Below are 20,215 nucleotides of genomic sequence, written 5' to 3' on the forward strand. Positions count from 1 at the left end.
GCCTGGAGAGATAGCTCAGTAGTTAAGAGAGTTCACTCAGAATTTGGTTCCCAGCACTCACATCAGGCTTCTGGTAATCCTGTAGCTCTAGCACCAGGGGATCTGACACTCTCTTCAGACCTCTGCCTGTAACAGCCAACAGTACTCATAATCATTTAACACACACACACATACACACACACACACACACACACACACACACACACACACACACCATGTGTGCGCAAACATGACACACTTGTGGGCACATGCACAAATAGAATTAACATTTTGGGATGATCTATGCAAAAGTGAAAAGTAGGGAAGTGAACATACACAGAAGTTACAGGCAAACAGTCATGAGGGCTTGCCAAGGTCACAGTTATAAGACGGTAACTATAATTAAAGAAGGGCATTATAGCCTGATATAGCTGTCTTCTGAGAGGCTCTGCCAGTGCCTGCCAAATACAGAAGTAGATGCTCATAGCCATTCATTGGATGGAGCACAGGGTCCCCAATGAAGGAGCTAGAGAAAGTACCCAAGGAGCTGAAGGGATTTGCAGCCCCATAGGAGAAACAACAATATGAACTAACCAGTACGCCCAGAGCTCCCTGGGACTAAACCACCAACCAAAGAAAACACATGGTGGGACTTGTGGCTCTAGCTGCATATGTAGCAGAGGATGGCCTAGTTGTTCATCAGTGGGAGGAGAGGCCCTTGGTCCTGTGAAGGTTCTATGCCCCAGTATAGGGGAATGCCAGGGCCAGGAAGCAGGAGTGGGTGGGTTGGGGAGAGGGGAGAGGGAAGGTGATAGAGGATTTTCAGAGGGGAAACTAGGAAAGGGGATAATATTTGAAATGTAAATAAAGAAAATATCTAATAATAATAATAATAATAATAATAATAATAATAATAATAAATAAGGGCATTATAGCAAGAGGCAACCACAAAATAACTTAGAAGTCAAAATGTTAAGTTACCATTCTAGACAATACATAATCATAAAAATAGTCAATTAACAAAAGAGCGACCATAAAAAAGGAAGAGACAAAGAATGTAGAACATAGAAAGGAATGAGCCAAAGGCAGACTGTAGCTAGGACCTCAGTAACTGTGTTCTAATTGGATATCCTTATATCATACTACAGATCAAGCCAGATAATGGCTCAAACAGTATTTTGCTTTACCTACTTTTATGCCGTTTGCTTATTTCTGTGCACACATGATCCTTTAGGAACCCCCGTGTCTTCTTGCTCATGGCTCTCCATTTCTGAAGGCACCCGTGTCATCCCATTTGATTATTTGAAAAGAAAAAGCGCCACAGTTTCTGAAAACACCTGTTTGAGAAACGACACACATTGAGTTGCATGTACACCATTGCTTACACAGTCTCACAGTCTCAAGCACAGTAGGGCTGCTGTGTAGCTGGGCTCTGAAGGGAGAGGAAACGGTTTTGGCGAAAGCTACAATGATTGGGTGTCTAAACTTTTTTATGCATTAACTTTCCTTTGGGGATATGAAATGATGCACATTTTTGGTGTTCACAAAGGAAGATGCTGACTTTCTATCACAGAGCACAGAAATCCTCAAGCTAGAACTTAAGACTATTTTTGACTCTTAAATGAGCAAGTCAGGAAGTAGAATTTTCTAACATCTCCATGTTGACATATGAGAGGTTTATTATTATTATTATTATTATTATTATTATTATTATATAGAATAGAATTTATTCATGGCATGGGGAGGGGAGTCAAGAGGGTAGTAGAGACAGAGAAAGGCAGAGAGAGAGAGTAGAAGAGTAGAAGCTAGCTATGAGGGCATGGAGAGGGTGGGGAAGAGGTAAGGGGACAGAGCAGGAGCAATAAGGCAAGAGACTAAGAGGGCAAGAGACCAAGTGAGATGTTTTTATGTCAGGTCTGTCTCTTGCTTCTGAAGTGTGCACTAGCAGCCAGAACTTTAGTTATCGCTTAGGAATTAGTAATATGAAACCTCAGGTATATATATACCTTATCTTTATTAACTGAAACCATGCATATATGAAAATCCTTGTGTTTACAGGACATTGGTCTAGTCATTTCCTATTAACATACTAGAAAACCATGGATGGTGGATGAGGAATGAAGAGAGTCAGTCAAGAAGAAAAGCAGGCGCTGCTTCTTCAGTGGGGGAACAGGCATATGAAGGGAGCTGGACGTGACTAAAGTATGTTATGTACATGTGTGAAGTGCTGCAGTCAGGCTCACTGTAGTGTCCACTTGATATACACAAATTTAAAAAGAAAATAGGCAACACTAAAAGAGATAATAAGCAGAACTGAATTCAGTAAGTAAAAGGCTGAGGTAGATCAAAATAACTCTGTGGTTATTGTACTGTCAGAAGAAGGAAATTATGAAAAAAGCAAACATTGCCCTAAGTACCTATAATATGTAATTATTATAGAGAAAATACAGCTATATACTAGTTATTATTATTATATTTATAACATATTAAAATGTATAGTATTAAATATGTTGATATATAAACAATATATGTAATATATGTGTAATGTATATTAATATTATAATATATATTTATTACTAGTTGCTATTATTATAGTCTGGAAATGCAATACATACCAGAGTATCTTATTATTTTACCTTTTATTTACTTAAAAATCAAAACCACTAAATATTCTTTGAAAGTATTAATTGTGTCATACTAGTCTCTAGTAATAAATTATTAACTGTTTTCTCCTTGTTGTGCACTTAAAACAGGAACTGATATCTACTCTTACAAGAATTAGTACAAAGAATGTCCAACCTTGAGCACAACTATGTCAACGTTTTAAGAGATTTTCTTGGGCTATCCTCCTAAAAATACAAGAAATGGGGCACGTGGGTTTTTCCTGGAATGTCTCGATGATGTTGCTAAGAAGGGAGTCTCCCAAGGAAAGGGGCCTTTCTCACCTGTCAGCACTCTATTCTCAGCTCACACCACATCCCAGAGAGATGTTTCAGGTCAGAGAAGGATGGGTGTGAAGGGGTTTGGCAGGGCCTGTCCCTTAGTTTATGATGACTGTGAACCAGTTCTATTAGCCCCAGTGTACAACTAGCCCTTCCTTTCTCTGTCTCATTCTAACCATGTGAAGTGGCACATACCGGTTGCCCTCCAGACCCTCACTTTGCTCATCCATCAAATGGGCATGCGTTATTAGCCACTTCACATGGCACTCTGGCACTTTTTCCATTGTAAAGTGTACAATCCCTGTGAAAAGTAAGCTTTAATAAGTATTTCTTAATATCTTTGATATTTTCTCAGCCTTACAGAAATGGTCAGCTTCCTTGTATATATATTTCATATATTAATATGAAATTTAATTTTTATATATTAATATCTTTAATTTAATTCCAATATGACTATTATATTTTAATATGAGTAGTGAAAGTATGATATAACCTATTTGTAGAACACAAGTGGAAAGATTAAGAAATTCTATTTCAAAATTCAATGTCTGTTATATGAAAGTTTTAGTGATGACCATATTCATTCCTAAATGTAGATACATACATGCATGCATGTACACAGAATGGCTGATACCCTAGTATTGAGAAGTATATCAGTTGGTCAAAACATTGAGAATTATTTATGTGTCCCAGTTGTTTACCTTCTATGGTTGTCATGGTATGACATCATCTTCACTATATAGTTGCATGGCAAATGTGAGTTCTCTGTCTGGGGTACCCTAGTTCAACATGGTGTAATGATTTAAATTGTTGAAAAGCATTACTTGGTAAGATCTGGGCTTATTGAAAAGGATGCTGTGATCCATTAGTGATATCTGGATTAGTAAAGAGAAATGATTATACTGGTGACTGCAGTTATGCATGAGAGAGAACACTGGCTATGATGAACAAAATGAAGAGCCAAATTACCAGAAAATGGCAATGGTCTTTTTTATTAATATATTTTAAGTGCACGTGTGCGTGTGTGTGTGTGTGTGTGTGTGTGTGTGTGTGTGTTGCATCTTAGCCTCCTGAGACCAGAAAAGGGTATCAGAGCTGCTTGGGCTGGAGTTACAGGCAGCTGTGAGCCAGCCAACATGGGTGCTGGGATGCAAACGCATGTACTCAGGAAGAGGAACTTCACCACTAAGCCATCTCTCCTTGTCCAGTGAGTACAGTTATGTGATTTTATCCTGTATGAACACTTAGCCCTGGGTAATATTAATCCAAAGCGAATAATTTCCAAAGGCAGGGGGAAATAGAGAAGGTAGAAAGAGAGAGGCTGACCATGGCCACATGGAGAGGGGTTCCCCCTTCTATGTCAATATTTTCTGAGATCAGAGGGAGAGAGAGAAGGAGGGCTAGAGAAGAGAGTAAAAAAGGTGAGAGCTTAAAGGGGAATAATTTTCAATATTAGAAATAGTATTTTAAATCTAACATTGTGTAGATTTTAAAAGGATGCTATTTTTTAGAGAACAAAAGAATAGATTTTTTTTTCAAAAAATTTACATTGCCAAAATGTTTGAGTCTTTAATAACTTCAATACCTAAAAGCTTAGACTATATGGGATGTGTTGGAAACAGAATGGGACGCTTTTAGATTTGTTTGTTATACTTCCATTATGTAAACACACATATATTTTGGGGGGATTATTTCTAAGCACCACTTATGGATAAACTTTTCTTTAATTAGTATGTCTGTATAGTTAATTAGTATGTCTGCATGGTTTGAGCATCTGGTATTTTGTAAAACTTAGCATGCCTCAGAATTTACCTACTGTTCTAGTAAAGAAGCAATGTGCTTATGATATATCTTGTCCCATTTATTACTTTCCAGAAAGGGCTATGAATGTCCATTTTACACAGATCTGCAGAGCTCAAGTGAGGCCACAGGGTTTGTTGATTAGTAAGGGAAAGATTGGAAGGGGGATAGTCACAGTGCTCCAGCTGAAGATTTTTGTTTAGTTTGCTTTGCTTTATTCGTGTTTCGGGCCCTGGGAAAATTGCTTCTCTTTGGATTCCGGTAGGTTACCCTTACCACACAGGACACAGGATTTAATATATTTTATTTCTAACTTAAAGTTCCATGGGAGTTTATGTCTAGTTTTGGTTATGTCATAGTTTTGGTTAATAAATATTTCAAGTCAGAGGAAGAAGTAAAGAATATGTTAGCCTTGGCCTTATACATTCTGCAGCCTCATTAGTCTTACATTTATTTTGAACCTAAGAAGGTTGTTTATTTGATGGATTGTATTACATATTAGCTATCCACTCTGACTGGGACCCAGTGGCTTGTAAACACAAGACATGAACTTGGGGGATTCCTTTTTTTTAAAATTTTTTTATTAGGTATTTATTTCATTTACATTTCCAATGCTATCCCAAAAGTACCCCACATGCTCCCCCACCCACTCCCCCCTCCCACTCCCACTTTTTGGCCCTGACGTTCCCCTGTACTGGGGCATATAAAGTTTGCACGACCAATGGGCCTCTCTTTCCACTGATGGCCAACTAGGCCATCTTCTGATACATATGCAGCTAAAGACACGAGCTCCGGGGGTACTGGTTAGTTCATATTGTTGTTCCACATATAGGGTTGCAGATCCCTTTAGCTCCTTGGTTACTTTCTCTAGCTCCTCCTTTGGGGGCCCTGTGATCCATCCAATAGCTGACTGTGAGCATCCACTTCTGTGTTTGCCAGGCCCCAGCATAGCCTCACAAGAGACAGCTCTATCTGGGTCCTTTCAGCAAAACCTTGCTAGTGTATGCAATGGTGTCGAACTTGGGGGATTCTGATGTTACACTGCCACCACGTGGCTGTTCATCTCAAGATGGACATTGCTTCTGAGATGTAAAAATAAGTACTTTGTTTTTATTATGGTATCACAATAGTTTGGCATGTACTACACACAAACAAATACACACACACACACACACACACAAACACACACACACACACACACACACACACACACACACACACACACACACACACACACACAGCCTTGTACATATACAGCCATCAAGAACCTGTCCTAAGCGAAGCTTTGTGTTTAGTGAGAGACAGGACAGTATCCTAATGCTGCTCATCTTCCTGAAGTAAAGATAAGTGGTCTGTGCATCAACTACACATAATGATACACCAAGTTCAGTCATAAATTCTAAACATATTCCCCCTATATGTGATAAATCATCAGTAGAGCAAATAATGCTGTTTTTCTTAGTTTGTTCTATATTTGTCTATGTGTTTGGTATACATACAATTAGACATTTCTGCAGTAAATTTGGAGCAGTCAAAGAATGTAGTATTTGTTGTTTATAGTCTTAAACATATATATATGTTTTTGAGATATCTATCTATCTATCTATCTATCTATCTATCTATCTATCTATCTATCTATATGAATATATATGAGGTATTATGTAGTGTTTCAAAATGTCTCTATATGTTGTGAGTTTTATTTGTTTTCTTTTACTTTTTGCTGTAAGTCATTCTACGTAGTTTAGAAAGCCCTGAGCTCCACAGCTCACCAGCTGTACTGCCCCCTGCCCCAGTACTTACTGTACTTACAGACAGGTGCCTCCACCCATGGGCTAGCACTGTGCAGCCTTTACATTGCAATAGGTATATCTGTCTTCTCAAACACTCATCATTTTAAACTTAAAAATCCCTCTCTGTCTTTTTAATGTATGCCATTTACCATCATTATCTGTAATCACATACTTTGAAATAGTTCTCATTCCTGTTTAATTGAAGCCTACTGCCATTGATCAAAGCCGCCCCACCCCCCACTCTCCCCACTCTACTGTCCTGTCCTATGAAATTCACTTTTGTGTATGCTGCATATACATATGATCTGGAGGTGTTTTTCTTCCTGTGTTTTTTTTTTCCTTCTTCTTCATTTGTTGTAAAGATCTACAGTTCCATCTGTGTTTTTGCAAATGACACAATGCCATTTTATTTCTGATAAATAGCATTCCATTGTATATAGGTACTACTTTTTTAATCCACTCTTCAGAGATGGATTTTTTCTTTGTTTCTCCCTTTTGGCTATTGTAAGAGAGTATAATTTAGTACCAGCACAGCTTTACGGTATCACTTGTCTTGTTGCTGAATGGAAATACCTGGCACAAGCAACAGAAGAGAAGGTTTATCTTGGCACACATCACGGTAAGACAAACATGGCCATCGGCAGCCAGGATAGCTGATCACATCGTGTTCAAAGTCAGGGAGGAAAGCCATGGAAGATCAGTGTGCTTCCTCCTTTTTAATTCAGTTCAGGACAGCAGCCTATGGACTGTTGCCACCCATGGTGGGTTTTCCCACCCCATAAACTTAATCAGCATAATCTTTCAAAGGCATGGCCACTGTGTTACTCTACATTTTTACCAAGTTGACCATAGAGATTAGTTGTCACAACTGCCCATTGAAAGCTTTTTATTTAGACAGAACATATAATTGAGAATAATTTTTATTAGATATTTTCTTTATTTACATTTCAAATGTTACCCCCTTTCCTAGTTTCCCCTCCAAAATCCCCCTATCGTCTCCCCTCTCCCTCTGCTCCCCAACCCACCCACTCCTGCTTCCTGGCCCAGGCATTCCTTATACTGGGGCATAGAACCTTCAAAGGACCAAGGACCTCTCCTCCCACTGATGACCTACTAGGCCTTCCTCTGCTACATATGCAGCTAGAGCCACGAGTTCCTCCGTGTGTTTTCTTTGATTGGTGGTTTAGTCCCTGGGAGCTCTGGAGTTACTGGTTAGTTCATATTGTTGTTCCTCTTAGGGGGCTGCAAACTCCTTAGCTCCTTGGGTACTTTCTCTAGCTCCTTTATTGGGGACCCTGTGCTCCATCTAATGGATGACTGTGAACATCCACTTCTGTATGAGTCAGGCACTTGGCAGAGCCTTTCAGGAGACAGCTAAATCAGGCTCCTGTCAGCAAGCTCTTATTGACATCTGCAATAGTGTCTGGGTTTGGTGATTGTTTATGGGGTGGATCCCCAGGTGGGGCAGTTTCTAGATGATCATTCCTTCAGTCTCTGCTCTGAACTTTGTTTCTGTAGCTCCTTCCATGGGTATTTTGTTCCCCCTTCTAAGAAGGATCAAAGTATCCACACTTTTGCCTTCCTTCTTGAGTTTCATGTGTTTTGCAAATTGTATCTTGGTTATTCTGAGCTTCTGGGCTAATATCCACTATCAGTGAGTGCTTATCATGTGAGTTCTTTTGTGAGTGGGTTGCTTCACTTAGGAGAATTATTTGGGCAGTACATATAATTGAGAATTAAGAACTTTTAAAAGACATTAAATAGATTCCAAAGTCATATTACTTTTCTTAAAAAAGATTTTAAAATTTATTATAGATTTGTTCATTTATTTATGCATAAACATGTGCCATGTGAGTTTCTGTGTACCATGTCTGTGCGGGTGCTGTCTTGGAAGTCCTAGAGCTAAAGTCACAACCTGTGAGCCACCTGCCTTGGGTGTTAGCAACTAAATCTGGGTCCTCTGAAAGAGCAAGGAGCTTCCTATATACTGTGCTGTTTCTCCAGCCCCCCTCAATTTTATTGTTTTATTTACATTTATGTGTATGTGACCGTGTCTGTATGCCACATGCTGCAGAAGCTGCAGAAGCAAACCTCTGATCTCCTGGAGCTGCAGTGACAGGTAGTCATGAGTTGCTCAATGTGGGTTTCTTGGCACCCAACTTGGGTCTTTTGGAAGAACAAGAAGCACATTTAACCCCTGCGCCATCTGTCCAACCCTAGCTACATTTATTTATGGGGAGCAATTCTTCTCTCATGGCACACATGTGAGGGTCAGAGAACAAAGTTTTGGATTTTTTTTTTTTTCTATCTACCATGTGGGACCAGGATTCAAAATCAGGGTTGTGGCAAATGCCTTTACCAGATGAGCCATCTCAGTGGCCTCAAATATTTGAGGGATTTTGTTTTGTCCTGACTTGATTTTTGAGACAACGTCTCACTATGTAGCCTTGCTAGCATGAAACTTGCTACATAGACCAATTTGGCTTAAAATTCCCAGAGTTCCACCTGCTTTCAGAGTGCTAGGATGAAATATGTGTGCCAGTATGCCCAGCATGGAATCTAATAATATATTTCTCTTCACAGATAACATAAAGAATGAACTCTGTTTAAAACTGCTTACTTAAACTCTGGATCCACTTTGTGGTTAAAGCTTCCTTCGAGCTGTGTCCAGAGCCAATCTGATTACTAGAGAAGAGGCAAGCAACTGTCTCCAGTTCACCTTTTACCCAGATTATGTCTGTCTTTCCTGGAACATTTTCTGGGTCATTCTTGTACTCTTAGACTCCTAAGATACAAGTCTGTACAAAATAATGTTACCTGGAAAATTCAGGGGTTTTGTTTAATATCATCCCCATGTATTTATTAATATCCTACCCTGACTAACCAGTTTGCACAAAGCTGGTTTGTTTTCTGTTTCTTTATCTGCACTGAGCACCGTGAGTCACTGAAAATAAGAAAACAGGATTAAAGTGAAAGATATTTTATGTGGGCTGCGAATGTAGTTCCCTTGCTAGAGTGACCTACTTACGTGTCAGAATTTCTGAGTTCAGTTTTCAGCATCACATGAAAATCAGGCAATAGAATCTGAAGTTTAAGGCCACATGTAATTACAAGTTCAAAGCAGCCTGGCTTCATGAAACTCTGAAATAAAAATTATGAATAACCATATTATGTATGCTTACCAATATTGTTAGCATGTTGATATATATATATCATTAAGATATATACATGATACCACATTAAGAAGGTGGTATCATGACTCTGTATAGTGCATATCATTTCAAAACCAACTTCATTCCCCTAATTAAGTTTCTGTAGCATTTATCATTCAATTTTATAGACACAATTTAAATTACTTACTATGTGACATTTTAATTGTTTTATAAATTTCCTTCTTAAAAACGTGGTAAAGTTTCCATAGATGTTTGCATGTATTTATTTGATTTTAATCATCTAATTATCTACACATGATGTGTTAAATATTTCAAGACAGGATGCCCTTGATAAAGAATCTCTTGGTTCCTGTCTCTGGTTATGGCAGGTGGGAGAGCTGGCCCCAGGCCATAAGAACTGGAGTGCTGGCCTTGACCCTCATTGGCTGTAGCACTCAGGAGAGTGAGCCCTGTATCTCAACTAGACAGCACAGTAGAGCTGTCCCTGGCAGCATAGGTGCAGGTGAGCTAGCCCCAAGGAAGTGAGAGCAGGAGAGCTGCCCTGCCTATTGGCAGCTGTGGCATTAGGTGGCATTAGTTAGGGCGGCGCTGGAGGGCTCTGCATGGTGATGCAATTGCAAGTAAGGTGGCAGGTTGTTCAACTGAGTTACTTTCCAGGCCCAGATCCAGGGCTTTGGGTTGGGCCTCCCCAACATCTACCCCATCTGTGATCTGCTAAAGAGTGTGGAAGGGCCAGTCCTGCAGATTCAAAGCTGCAGGAACTCCATGACATAGGGCAACAACAAGCTATCCCAAAAGAATCCCATGAAGATCCAGTATAGATATAGTATCGAAACCAAAGGCCTCAAAACAGACCAATGACCCATTGCAATGAACATTTGCAAGTATAGATGTATGGACAAAAGTTTATACTGTGTGACACACTGTGACACACTACTATGACTTTTTTATTCTATCATATTTTATTTTATTTATGGGGAGAGGTCACAAGGTAGACAGTGGTTATGAAAAGATTGGGGGGGTGAGTGGAATTGTGGTGCATAATGAGAAATTCACAAAGAATCAATAAAAAGTTAAGAAAAAGAAAGTTTAGGATACTGGATATTGATATAGTTGTTCATCATAAAATTTCAATTTAAATTCCCACTAGTGGGAATATTTGTTGGCTTTTCATTCCTAAAATTTATGTATTTATTTACTCACTTATTTAAGAGTGTGTGTGTGTATGTGTATGTGTGTGTTATCGCTCTCTAGGGAGAGCCTTGTAGAATATCTCCTGAGAGTGAGTCATCCACAGGCTAGTCGGATGCTGCCTTATGCCCATCATGCTAGTTGGATGCTACCATCCACCAACATACTAGTTGGATGCTGCCTTACACCCATCATACTAGATACTTTAGCTTTTTCACTGTCTTATCCTCTATTGCACTCTTCTTTCTAAAACCACTTTCCTTGAAATATGGAAGAGCCACGGTGTTTGGAACAGAAGGTTGTAATGTCCAGTTTGTGTTTGGACAACATGGCACTGGTATGGCTATATAATATTGGATATGATACCTAATAGTAGTCATCTGGAGGGCTATGAATCATTACAAAATGGCTTACACCAGATTGACCCCACCAAGTAAACATCAATGTAATCCATTATGTACCTTTTCCAAACAGAATGCCACTTTGTGTGTATTTTCTATAAATACCATCTTGATGTCAGAGACCTTCACCTCTACTTTCAAGAGCCTGCTGTGTGTCTTGTCTGAAGACCTGTGTGACTAACTCCATGAAGCTGATGCATTGGTCTATGTGTGTTTCTTTGTCTTCCTATATGTGATCCAAATGTGCCGGCATGTGCCTGGGTATCTGCAGGTAGCAGCCAGCCAGTGTGATGGTAAATAATGTCTTATCTGCCCATAGGTCCTCACAAGCTCTTCAACCTTGAATCTCTTCAACTTCAAATCTTCCCATGATCCTCTGCCTCTGGTATCAGTGTTTGGTCCTCACACATGGTTAGCATCTTGGTGTTGCAGACTATAGAACAGCTCTACTATTAAAACAGGTGCATGCCCAACATTGAAAGAAATGAAGGAGTCCAGCTTCAGAAACTCACTAGGAGTAGCTCAAAGCCATAGCAGGACCCATTTAGATTAGAGAACTGGTTTAATTTTGGAGAAGGGCTTGCCACTAGTACATTTAAGAGAGCATAGTTAATTCTAATGAGGACTCAATACTCAATTCTATTGAAACTTCTGTTTCTTTTTGGATGATGGATTAAATTCCACTCAATAAATTGACTGGGAAGTGTAAAGGTGAAGAATTGATTAAGTATTTCTGCAGCCCTCATTACCAAGTTATTAGTTTTCCAGAGGAATGGCCCACCTAACTCCCTATTCATATTATCAAGAGCCCAGGAGTTTCCTTGACATCATTATTCGTAGTCTCAGCACATAAACTCTTTGTCTTTGCATCTCCAAGTTCAGACACTCAGTCTACACAAATGTGCAGCTTCCAGAGGCTGTAAATATAGGCAGAGTGGGTGTTCTCTGGGTACAGAGAATTCTCCACCAGATCATGCACTTGTCCAAGAAACCTGAGGTTTCTCCTGGTGAAGTGGGGATGGTATGAGAGCATCTTTGTATAAGTGAGAGTTGTGAGTAACACAGAGAAAATGTTATAACAACTGTATAACAGTTAGAGTTAGTGTGGAGCAGGGAATGTGAGCTGCTGTAAAAAGAGACAAACACCTTGCCTCTTAAATACCTCTTACTTCCAGAGTGTTATGTGTAAAATACTGTTCCCGTGAAAGTTTGTTGAATTAGGTAGGTAAATTGGTCTCATAAAACCCATTGCAGATACCAGCCTCCTCTCTAAAACCCAGACCCAATTCTCAGTCTTCTGCAACTGTGATTTTGAGCTGTAGTGTTAGAATGCTGTAAAGATAAATGTAGAAATTAGAGAATATATAAAACTAGAGATGGACTAACTGTACTAAGTTCTAACCATGCCAGATATACTCTTACAGGGAATAAACAAACAGAAAAAAAAACCTTTACCTTTTAAATTTTGGTGTAAGATTGGCTTAGCTGCAAAGATTTTTTAGCAGCGATTTTGTTGGTTTAAGAGACAACATTAGAAAAGGAGTTGGTTCTCCAGGCTTGACTCTAGCACCAAGTGAATGGTGACGATGTCACATAGCTTGTTCAAACTTTATTTGCTTTTTTTTTTTTTGCCACACCAGATTAAGTAGAAATGGGGAGTTCATATTCCATACATGAACATACCTTGTCCATTGTGCTTTGATTTTCAGATGGGGATTAATGTGGTGGATTCTGCTGTATCCGGATTAGGTGGCTGCCCTTATGCAAAAGGTGCTTCTGGGAATGTAGCCACTGAGGATTTGATATATATGCTCAATGGCATGGGGCTCAATACAGTAAGTTCTTTATAATGTGTTTTTAAAACCCATGCTTTCTTTTCATGTTCAGACAGGAATATATTCTCAAACTTGAAAAACAGCTGAAGTCGAAGTCTCATTACACATTTGCTCTTTGCTGTATTGGACAGAAGGAAACCAAAATAAAAAGGTTGCAGGGAGTTTGCACATGCTTATTGCTGTAGCAGTGTTCCTAACAGTGTTCTCATTCCATGTCATAAAGCTTTGTGAACTCTGAAATATGATTCCATATACTATCTTCTTCAACTTTGCCTATTTACTGTGCAAGAGCCCGCGTCTTTGCAATTATAATGCTTTGATTTTGCAGTTTTGCTTTTAGTATGGATCCTCAGGGAAGCTGAGATGATCCTCTGTCAGGCTGGGATTCTGATGGCTTGGGGCTCCTGATACCTTGCAAAGGGTCAATGGAAGAGCAAAGGTTAATTAAAACTGACATGTAGGATCCTGGGCCTCAAGAAGCCTCTTTGCAAGCACCTGAAAATGTAGATCTTGCATGCACCTACTGTAACTAACTCTCAGCTTTCTTTATGCTTAGTAACAAAATCTGTAAGCACAGGGGAGATTCCATTTCATGGGAAACTAGGAAAGGTAAGAAAACTATTCTGAGATGGTTGGATACCCAAACCATAAAGGCATCAGTTAGCTTACAGAAGAAATTTGCCTCTCTCTCCTCCTGCCTCTCCAGTCTCATTGAAATCACACGGATGCGGCCACAGCATCCAACTTACCTGTATTTCCCCTTTCTTCTTTACTGCTTTCACATGATTCTGAGTGGTCTTTTACATTATGCCCTGTTTCATCTAGAAAGTAAGATAAAGCCAACTGGTCTACTCTTGGAATCTCTGTCTACAACCCAGGCAAAGCTGTAAGAATCTTGGTGATTCCCTGAATTTCTGTATTTTTATTTGCTCCCTCGAGTTGTATCATGATACTGTTTATTCTTCTATCTTCCTGTGCAGCCAAAATGTAATTACAGCTCATTCATTCTCAGTGTCTGTAACATACAGATGCTTAGTAAATATTTATTGAGATTCTACCTGGCACCAAAAACTAACAGCTGTTGTCTAAACATCACTGTTTTTAGAAGGCAGTGACTGAAAAGGAAGAGAGATTGAACCTTTCTTGGAACTTGAATGATTGAATTAAGTTTCATTAACAACCAGTGTTCAGTATGTTCTGTAATTTTTAAGTTTCCATGCCAAATTCCTGAAAATCAAAATGCCACCCTAAGAGTTTCTCAGGTTGAGGTGCACCACAGTCACAATGGATCACTGTCCCAGTTGGCTACCAAGTGTGAGCAATTATAGGACCTATCTCTGTTGGAGGAATGATTGTCTCCTACACCAATTGCATTTGAGCCCATCACTACTACAGGACTCTTCTGTACTGGAAGGATTCACATACCATGCCTCTGTTTAAGCACCTACCAGGGAGTTTGTATTTCCTCCAAAAGAAAGCTTACTGTAGAACACTCTGGCCTGTTGGTACCTTCTCCATTACAAATGCTATCCGGGACTGGTTTGCCCATCGTTATCCACGAGTACCATGGCTCTCCTGTGCCTCATCATCCACACATACTGCTCTATTCTTTTTAGGCCTGTTGTATTGCCCTGTTACCTGCAGTGCCTCCCATAGCTTCTTACTACAGTTACAATCTAAAACATGAGTCAGAATTGTGTCTTCATAACCTCTTTCCCGGTACATTCTCTCTACTCTTTCTTCAGGAGTTCCTTGGTATTTTTAAACACTTGGGCATATCTTGCTCCATGGACCTAAGTTTAGTACATAAATTTGTATTCATGAGTCTGTAATGGCCTATGAACACATAAGCTTCACGGAGACAAATAAATATATTATCTATGTGAAACCCCCCAACATATATTGCTTTCTAGACATCTGATAAATGATTTAAGATTAAATACAATAATTTTGTAATCATATCAATTGCTAAGTGAACTAGAGAAAGACCAAAACAAAACTCTTTCTTGAGAGAATATTAGCATATTATCTATGCATCATTGTTAGAAATAGAATTTGTACAATGTTTAGAGGAGCATTAATGACTAAAATATTTCATCAAACCCTTACTGGATTTAATTCAGAAATATAAGACATATGAAGCTATTTAGGTAACATTGGATTAAGAATTTAAATTAAAATATACACTCAGATGTTCCATGACAAAAACAATTTTTGCAAATCAAAAAGAATGTTGCTACTCTGAAAACATGTCCATATTATGCAAGAAAAAAATGTTTAAAAATAAATAGTTTTACAAAATGTTTCCTTGACCATTATTAAAAGGAGAAATAACAAAGAATGTTCTAAAATGTGTACAGAAAGAAAAATGAAGATAAACAGGTTATAAAAAGCTTTGTGAAATTTCATTCTCATCCATTTTAGGAGGAGATCAGATTTTGATAACTATTTAAAACAACTACTAGCAGTTTAGTAGCAAAGATTAATTTTTTTGTTGTGTTTTTCGAGACAGGGTTTCTCTCAAAGATTAATTTTAATAGTTAGTCCTCACAGCTTCTAGTTCATAGTGCAGAAGATCTAAAGGCATGAGAGATGGTGTGTGAGGACAAATATATAGTGGGCATTCCCACAGTGTGTCTCTAACATCACAACTAGAGTCCTGGGCAAAACACTGTTACTCCAAGGCCCACAGATGAGGAACATGCCTTGATCTTAAATTCCCGGATTTTCCTAAGCCTCAGTAGCTCTCATACTTCCTTTCAGACAGTACAAACATCAGGCATAGTAGGTGCCATTGTGTACTAAATACAGTTCATTTTCTCCACCCTACCAGTTCCCACTTCATCCTATTTCATAATTCTGAGTCTATGTATGGTTTTAAAAAAGCATTCATTTGTTCCTGGGAATCCATATAAACTTAACCAGTTTGTTTCTTTGTATACAAGAAAGGCATCATTTTTCCCAATTCGGTTTCTAACTGTAATCTTCTCCCATCCATTACTGATTTATTTTCTCTTTCGTCAAATTCTATGATTGTCCTGCTTAAACATTAGATATGCTTGCAAATTGTACTGAGGTATCTTCTTCATATTATGTTTTAATAAATAAATAAAGTGGAGAAATCTAAACCACTGCCTACATGGTTCACGGAAATAAATGCTGACCCTGAACTGATAATGAACAAAACAATGTTTCCTAATTTTAATCAGTTAAGCCACTACTAGTGAGATTAAAACAATTGTTTTCATCCTTTTTTCTTTTCTTTTCTTGACTCTCATCCCTACCCTACCTGGTGTCTTCTTTTTTTTCCCTTCCAGGGTGTGGATCTCTACAAGGTGATGGAAGCTGGTGAGTTTATTTGCAAGGCAGTGAACAAAACTACAAACTCTAAAGTCGCACAAGCCTCCTTCAACGCTCGCCTTGAATGAGTTTGTGATTTAAGAAAGAGCAGAGCCCTTCCAGCCCTAGTTCATCACAGTGTCATTAGTGCCAACACATTCTGAAGTGGAAGTTAATAAAAAGAGCTGGGAGAGGAGCTATGCTTGGATAGACCGTGAAGTGGATGGGGCAAGACAAGGCGTCTGTTCAACTGCAAGCTGAGAATGAGCCCCACTGCTTGCCCTTCTGGTGGTGGACAAAGCCTGCTCGTTTGCTCTTACAGAAATCATTATATTTTTTAGCTTAGTAGAACTGAAAATTGACTTCAGATTTCTCTAAGTATCAAGTGCTGTGTTAATGCCTCCTCAAGCCACCTTACCGCAGGGTACACATTGTTAGTGGTTTATGAGCCTCGACACAATGCAGAGTGTGTGGCCCTGAAGTTGTGTTTCCCCCCCCCCCTCTGGATCCTAACTCTCCATTTGCCAAGTTTGTTAAGTTGTGGACCAAGAGCCAAAGTTTCATCCGACCCAACATATTTTTTAGCAATAGAACTTTTATATTTCGAGTGCGGCTAACATCTGTTAACTATTTCAATGACTTTATTGTGCTCCAAGATGCTGTGGTCAATGGCAAGAAGCCACATCCTGAAAACACACCATACCTCCCATGTTTGTTCTGTGCATCCAGTTTGCTGTGTTTTACATTTAATCAATTGTAGAAAAAAAATCCACAATGTTATTTAAATATGGAGAAACTCTATGGTATGGTTTTTATTCTGGTGTCTAAGGGACAGTAACAATAGTAGACTGATATAGACACCCTAGTCTATTTCCATAATATCTAGTTTACTTTTAAATGGCCCAAGGAAATACTACTGTGATTTTAAGAATGTTAATATAATTTTTAACTGATGAAAAGTCTGTTTTCATTGACTTATTATTTGTATTCTATATCTGTTTGTTTTTATTTGACTGTAGAATATTTATTTTAAAGTTGAATGACAGAAATATTATCTCCAGTGCCAGAAAGCATTGCCAGGGATAATGAAAATTAATACATTAAAGATCAAGGCCTGGGATATGGCTCAGTGGTTAAGAGCATTGACTGTTCTTTTAGAGGACATAGATTTGATTCCAAGCACCTGTATGGTGATTCAATAGTATTTGTAAATCCAGTTTCAGGAAATCTAATGACTTCTTCTAGCCTCTGCATGACTAGTCAGGCAAGCAAGATACAGTCATATATGCAGGTAAATTACCAATTAACAAAAAACAGCACAGACATCCTAGAAAATAGTAAAACCATTGAAATGAAAATATTACAGAAAATAAAAGGGATATTGATTAGAAGCAAAATATCATTAAAGGTATATAGTAGGAAAAATTGGAACAGAAACATACGAGTTGACAAAGAAACCTAAATTTCCATGGAAGACTCCAACTTGTCAGCTTGTAACCTTTCTTCTGTAGGTTTTGTTCCAGCATCCTTTTCTTCTAGAGTACTGAAAGCAGTTCTGTGCTTGGGGGCTCAGGTTGGAATATGGATGACACAGAGGCAGCAAAGTGTCATCCAACTGTGGATCTGCCTTAGTCCTAGCTCCCTGCTCATCTCTCTTTCAGACTAGGGCACTGACAGGCGGCAGTGGTGGCGGCGGTGGCAAAAGTGCACTTCTTCCTTCATTTTCTGAGGAAGTTGATTTTTCCCTCTCAGAGACCTGGAGTGCTCAGTTTTGAGATATTTGTGAGAACATGTGTTTATGCAGACTACTTGTAAAAACAGTGACCAGCATTTTTGTCTTGAAATGAAGCTCAAAGTTCTTTCAAAGACAGTGCAAATAGAAACCTCAGAAATAGTGTTATACAGTTATATGGTGCCTACCTCAGTGTACCAGTTGACTTTCATGACCACCTTGATATTATCTAATTGCACTTGACACAGACTAGTTTATATGTTCTTATCTCTCCCTCTTTCTCTCCCTATACTGTCTTAATTTCTTAGGAAGAGTATTCTCAACTTCTTTCAGCTATCCAGGAAACCTTGCAGTCATTGCATGACCCATTGGAAAAAACAAACCAAAAAGCTCACCCACATGTATTTTGATACCAAAGTTTGCTTTGGTTTTACCTAGAAAGGCTTAAGAATGACAAGGCAAGTATGACTTTTGTTGAAATGTGAATGAAAATAATCTTTCTTCACATCTCTCCTTAAGGTAAGACTAGCTATTCTGTCTCCTGGAACTTGAAGTATGTTTTATCATAGAGATATGTTGCTGTTCTATTATTGCTAGGACTGTTGGTAAGTAGCTGATCACTCTACCTAGGATGTGTAAGAACCTGTGTTTGATCCCTCAGCCCAACAAACCAACAAGCAGAAATAATTTTGCTTTCTGAAAATTAAGAATTTTTAAATCTGATGTTCATGAACTTAGAGCAAAAAAATTTAATCTGGTAACTTTCTAGTAAATTTGATGTTCTCTTTACATTTTTAGCATTTTGTTTACCATAAAATTTAATAAAGACTTTTTTAGCTGTATGTATATGGCTCTTAATTTCCACATGTATGCTCTTAATTTTGATAATTGTATGTACTGTATCCTGTAAATGAGGAGTTCTCAATATGAGGCAAAAGATTCAGCTTTGAGTAAATAATTCATACCTATTGTTCCTTTCATGGTTGTAAATATGTAAAAACTAAAGGCTCAGATCAAAAGAAATATGAATTACAATAATAGACAAGGAAGATTCCAGTAAATATCCTTGATCCTTTTGCTCTCATGAACTAGAAGATATGGATTTTGTACTTGAATGGGGTGGGCCCCAAGCTGAAGAGGGAGTGTGCAGAAGAATAACATCAGAGGAAAGGCCAAGGGGAGGGGATGGACTAAGGGAGAGGAAAGAAAGAGAAGAGAAAGACAAAACCATCTTTTGTTTTTGGCCAATGAATACCTATACACTGTGATGGGCCTCATCAGTTAGGATATTTAAAAACCCCAAACAATACATTTTAAAACTCACTTATCTGACACATTTTCAGAATTTGGTTTTCCACCAATGTTTAACTCAGTGGCTCATTCATGTTTCAAGGACCCTTCCCAACCTAAGGTGTCATTCACCTTCAGACACTGGGTCCTAAGAGTGCAAGCTCATTGCAACTCTTCAAGCCTGCATTCCACACAGTATGTGCAAGGCCTTTTCTTTTCCTGTGACTTTTTATTATCAAATTACAGTATACACTTACACTCTTCCAAACTTCTACTCATGTTTCATTGAGCAGCGTATTGTTACAAGCCCTTTCCAAAGACATTTATTCCATAGGACTAGACCAGGAGTGAAGACTAAATAAAGCATCTGGGAGCAAGCAGTAAAGAAATTCTCATGGAAGTATATACTATAGTGAGAAAGGAGAGATGTGAGTTTGTAATCGCAAGGAAGAAGCCTGTATCTAACAACTCTGAGACAGAAGGGAAGGGGAATAATTTTTTATTTTACTTCAATGGTATAGTCTTTAATATGGATGTATCGTAATCTTGATCAAGTTTGTTATTTTTGCCAGTTAAAAAAATTAAATGGTAGGAAAAAATGTCACTAGGGACCTGGAGATAAATTCTCAAACACAGCAGATGTCAGCAGACAAAAATCAGCCAGAATAAAAGACTTTTATTAGGGGTGAGAAAACACATATACACCAAGCTCATAGAGAAATGAGTCTTAGCAAAGCACAGAG

The 20,215-nt window shown here is 38.6% G+C and overlaps 1 protein-coding gene across 4 annotated transcripts in view; it reads left to right on the plus strand.

Annotated features, from left to right (window-relative positions):
* Hmgcll1 (3-hydroxymethyl-3-methylglutaryl-Coenzyme A lyase-like 1) overlaps nt 1–19,024 on the plus strand; it is a 121,653-nt gene extending 102,629 nt beyond the window's left edge. For 2 of the 4 annotated variants that reach the window (XM_006510948.4, NM_173731.2), the window contains 2 exons: nt 12,986–13,111; nt 16,429–19,024. In XM_006510948.4, the coding sequence (XP_006511011.1) occupies nt 12,986–13,111; nt 16,429–16,539 (237 nt within the window). In that variant the 3' untranslated portion in view covers nt 16,540–19,024. The remainder of the gene's footprint in view (nt 1–12,985; nt 13,112–16,428) is intronic. The other 2 variants (XM_030244181.1, XM_006510947.4) reach the window with 1 other exon arrangement.
* The last annotated feature ends 1,191 nt before the right edge of the window (nt 19,025–20,215 follow it).

Source organism: Mus musculus, chromosome 9 (assembly GCF_000001635.26).
Source record: "Mus musculus strain C57BL/6J chromosome 9, GRCm38.p6 C57BL/6J".
NCBI lineage: Eukaryota > Metazoa > Chordata > Mammalia > Rodentia > Muridae > Mus > Mus musculus.